General features: G+C 32.9%; 1 protein-coding gene across 5 annotated transcripts; it reads left to right on the top strand.

Annotated features, from left to right (window-relative positions):
- The first annotated feature begins 217 nt into the window (after nt 1–217).
- Nucleotides 218–1,811, top strand: LOC111397551. 5 transcript variants are annotated; one of them, XM_023024543.1, is made up of 5 exons: nt 218–357; nt 502–551; nt 710–907; nt 1,007–1,222; nt 1,307–1,811. In XM_023024543.1, exons 3-5 carry the CDS (start codon nt 728–730, stop codon nt 1,529–1,531), a joined length of 621 nt encoding a protein of 206 aa, XP_022880311.1. In that variant the 5' UTR covers nt 218–357; nt 502–551; nt 710–727; the 3' UTR covers nt 1,532–1,811. The 5 variants fall into 5 exon arrangements, with proteins under 5 accessions (XP_022880311.1, XP_022880309.1, XP_022880308.1 ...); XM_023024541.1 differs by lacking the exon at nt 502–551; XM_023024540.1 differs by having other exon boundaries at nt 502–907.
- The last annotated feature ends 2,475 nt before the right edge of the window (nt 1,812–4,286 follow it).

The raw sequence follows: 4,286 nt of genomic DNA, 5'->3' as shown, positions 1-4,286 counted from the left end.
AATCCAAAAACTCTCTTTATTTTTATGCCCATTCATATATCCTTAGAGAAGATATAGTGACGGTGTAATTAAAGCCCCTTTGGCACGTTTCCTTCTCCATACATTAATTTTACGATCATATTATTTATTAATTTATAAAGTTTAATAATTTAAATATTAAAATTAATATGTGTATATATTGTGACCGCCTTATAAATCTTCTCCCCGTCATTTTCCTTCTAGTCTTTACCCTTTCACCGTTTAGACCCCGCCTTCTCCCATTCACTTGCAGATAACACACACACAACACACACATTATTCCACCTTCTTCTTCTTCTTTTGCAAGAAATAAACTTCCATCTCGATCAGGTTTTTGAGGTGGGTTTCATTTGATTAGTTCTTGATTATCTTGCATATTGACAAACCCCTCTATGTCTGTGTGTTTTCCCCTTTTTATGGGCTTATTTGCTTTGTTCATACCAGACAAGATTACTAATGTGGTTTGGGTTTCAACTGAACTAGATTCTCCTCAGTTTTTGGGATTTGACTTTGGTACTTGAAGAGAATTCAGGGTATTTTTCAGTGTGTTTTTGATGAACAGGGTTTTAATCCATATTGATTTTTCAATTCATTTTTGGAATTATTTGATTTGAATATGTGTATTAGAGATTGTTTTTCATTCTTTTTGTTGGCAAAAACATTAGCAGACGAACTGTTTGATGATTCGCAGGTGAGTAAAATAACAAGAATGGGAAATGAAATGGGTCCTCCATGGTTGAAGCCAATGCTGAAAACTGATTATTTCTTTCCCTGTCCGTTTCATTCGGATTCAAATAAAAGTGAATGCAATATGTATTGCTTGGATTGCATGGGAAATGCATTTTGTTCTTACTGTTTGATCCATCACCAGGGCCATCGCCTTGTTCAGGTGACATTTTGCATCACTTATATTCGAAAATCGCATATTCTTGAACTTGTTTATAATAGAATTGCTTTGTTAATTGCATTATGAATCATGAAATTGTAGATAAGGAGATCTTCATATCATAATGTGGTAAGGATTAACGAAATTCAGAAGCACATAGACATTTCTTGCATACAGCCCTACATTATAAATAGTGCGAAAATCGTGTTCTTGAATGAGAGACCGCAGCCAAAGCCCGGAAAGGGAGTTACATACACTTGTGAAATCTGTGCACGTAGCCTCCCGGACTCCTTCCGGTTCTGTTCCCTGGGTTGCAAGGTAAATTGTAATATTCAGAGTAGGGATGGATTCTTTTTCGTCACTCTGATAGTCTAATTGGTCTCGATTATGTGATATGACCAGTTGAATGGCATTAGAAGAGGCGACTCGGAGCTCACATTTTCACACAAGAGAGGAGCATTTGATGGGATGGATTCAGATGATGAGCCATCAACTCCAAAGAAAATTGCATTTTCATCGGGTTCGATTAGTTCGGGAGACGAGAATGTGAACGGTATGTCCCCTGATACACCTCCTTTGTTCAATCGTCATAGAAGAAAAGGCATTCCTCATCGTGCCCCTTTCTAATATCCCGAAATCATTATCTAAGTATAGATTTCAAAAATAATGGTTTAATTGATACTCTTTGTTACATAATATGTTAGTGTGAGTACATTTCCTAGATGAAAGATGTATAGGATGATAAATATATAGTTGGGGTTTTAGTTTCCACTTTTTTTGTGTACATATATACACACGCCTTGTACTGTGCTTCTACTCTGGTGAAAAGATAAAGCAAAGGTTTGTTAAAACCTTTAGCAGTTGTGAATAATCCTTTTATAATAATATTGTTTCGATATTCGTGCTATTGAATTTTTTCGTATGTATAATGCTGTTTGTTAGCATTGATAATAAACACCAATTTAAATGTCAACATTCAAATAAGTTCTTGTTTTTCTTGACATGAACGTTCACTTCCTGGAATCGGATACTGATTTGATCCGAGCTTTTGGAATTGCAATAAGTTCGACAGCGAATCTTTTTTTTTTTTTTTTTCTCTAGCATTTTAGCTTCTACGACTACTTCAGGAGCATACTTGACAGTAGATAGACATAGGCGGTAGAGAGGTCCCAACTTCGATTCCTGAGATATTTGCATTAGCAGCAAGAGTCTAGAGTCCAAGCTCCACATTTGATCGTTACTATTAAAAAAATATATATATATACGCTGTTGATCACCAATTATGGAGTGTGCTCTCCATTATACCTGGACGGTGATGAACAACATTATTCTTGAATCTTAGCAAATTGAAAAGGTGGGATATTTTCAGTCCAGAGTAACCATCGATAGTGGGACGAGAATTAAGCAATATACAACTCAACACGTAATAAAGAACTCTGAAAACTTCCAAATTGGTTCAAATGGCTATCATCTATGTTCCTTTCTTCTAGTAGGGACTTTGATTAAAACTGGGGTGGAAGATTTGTTGCATTACGATTAAGACATTGATTTTTAATAGCCATTTAATTAATTTATCTATATATGAAAATGGGTGGTCTAAAATGGTGGATATGCTTGGGGGACACGCAACACCCCCCCCCCCCCCCCCCCCCACAACACCCCCCCAAAAAACTATTTTAAGTCGACATTTCTCTTCCTCCACTATTTCCAGATGTTACAATTATCTTCCGTTCATTATTTATTATCCAGAAAAAAAATTAAAAAAAAAAAAAAAAGAATATGAGAGTGGGTGTCTATATTATTCTTATACAAGTGGACTAGAGAGCCGTGAGGAATCACGAAATGCTGCGTGACTTTGCTTTCTTTTATTTATTTATTTTTTTTTTTTATCACTTTTTCTTTTTTCTTCCCCATCTACGTAATGCACATTAACTATATAAAAATACATAATCTATCGTAATCAAATAAATTTTATAATTTTAGTCTACGTCAAGATTAAATTATCAACTATGAAAAAATTTACAATTGGAACGTCTGTTGACACTTGAATATTTTATTGTGATTTAGCCATTTGTTAGAGATTTGTGTGGAGAGTTCATTAGATAGTTAAAACATGTCTTTAACTTCGAGAAATGATCGAATTCAAGTCTAATCATGGATTTCAAAGTCGTCATTAATCTAAATTCTTCCTCTTGTACTTTTCTCAACCCGTCATTAAACACGACAATCACATATACATTTATTAATAATAGTCTAAGAAAATTAAAAGTATGTTGCTATTGAAATTTCTTGAATGGTCCCTTATATGCATTTTAAATTTACTTATGATAATAAAATAAAAAATGATTGACTATTCACCAATAGAATATGAGTACCTTATTCAAAAAACTCGTACAAAAAATTTTAATCTTACTGAGTCATCGATGATATTCTAGAAATTAGAATTCTTGTATTAATAGTATGATTGATTTCAATATTTAGCCTCTATTTTGGTGGAAATTAAAACTAGATTTTTAGTAAATTTTGATACAAGTCGATGAAATGTGTGGTTGAAAAATTGTGGGATTCATAAAATACATGGTTAAAATTAATTATTAAATTTGAGTTAAATTTAAATCTATATTTTAATTTGTACCAAACAGGGGTTAATAAATTCGAAGATTATACGACCAAAAAAAATAAAAAATTCACCAATTAAAAATTAACGTCTGGCTAGGGCAAACAAAGCATTGATTATTTCCACGTTGCCATTTCTGACCTTTGAAATATTTGTAGGACAAATGGTGATCCTATGAAACACCCAACGCACACATTTTTTGTGTTCTTTCAGGTTGATTTTGGATTAATTATTTTATAATTAGATTATAATTTGGGGTGTCTGTCTAAAGGGTTGCCACGCTAGTTTCAGACCCTCTTTTCAATTGACATTTTCTTATTTTCTAGTTTCCAATACTTAATCCACCTTTGTCTCGTGGGCCATGCATAATATATAAAAATAATAAAATAATACAATATTGGATTCAACTAAGGGTAATTGGCGCAAAACATCCTTACCTTTCGAGGTTATTGTGGAAAACGTCCCTACCCTTCATTTTTTGACATTTTTGCCCTTATTTACCACCTTTCTTGCGCTGAAGGTCATTTTCACTGTTTTTTGACGATTTTGCCCTCTATTCAAATAAAAGAGAAAGAATAGAATAGAAAACAAAAGAATTAATTGCAATTAATACCCCAAAATTTCAAAAAATTACAAATTAGTAATAAATATAGGAGTTAATAACCCAAATGGTTACTAAACTTTGCCAAAGGTCCAAAAAGGTCATTGAACTTTTTTAAATACAAAAAGAAAAAAAAACCAACAAAAAAAATTGAAGAAACAGGC

The sequence above is a fragment of the Olea europaea genome, chromosome 7, assembly GCF_002742605.1.
Source record: "Olea europaea var. sylvestris chromosome 7, O_europaea_v1, whole genome shotgun sequence".
NCBI classification, from domain to species: Eukaryota; Viridiplantae; Streptophyta; class Magnoliopsida; order Lamiales; family Oleaceae; genus Olea; species Olea europaea.
The sequence above is the reverse complement of the archived record's forward strand: the minus strand, read 5'-3'. Positions and strand labels throughout refer to the sequence as shown.

Coding starts and splice junctions, on each gene's coding strand:
- LOC111397551 (XM_023024540.1), top strand. CDS start 635: ATGTGTATTAGAGATTGTTTTTCATTCTTTTTGTTGGCAAAAACATTA. Junction 908..1,006: donor AGGGCCATCGCCTTGTTCAG/GTGACATTTTGC, acceptor ATGAAATTGTAG/ATAAGGAGATCTTCATATCA. Junction 1,223..1,306: donor TCTGTTCCCTGGGTTGCAAG/GTAAATTGTAAT, acceptor TGATATGACCAG/TTGAATGGCATTAGAAGAGG.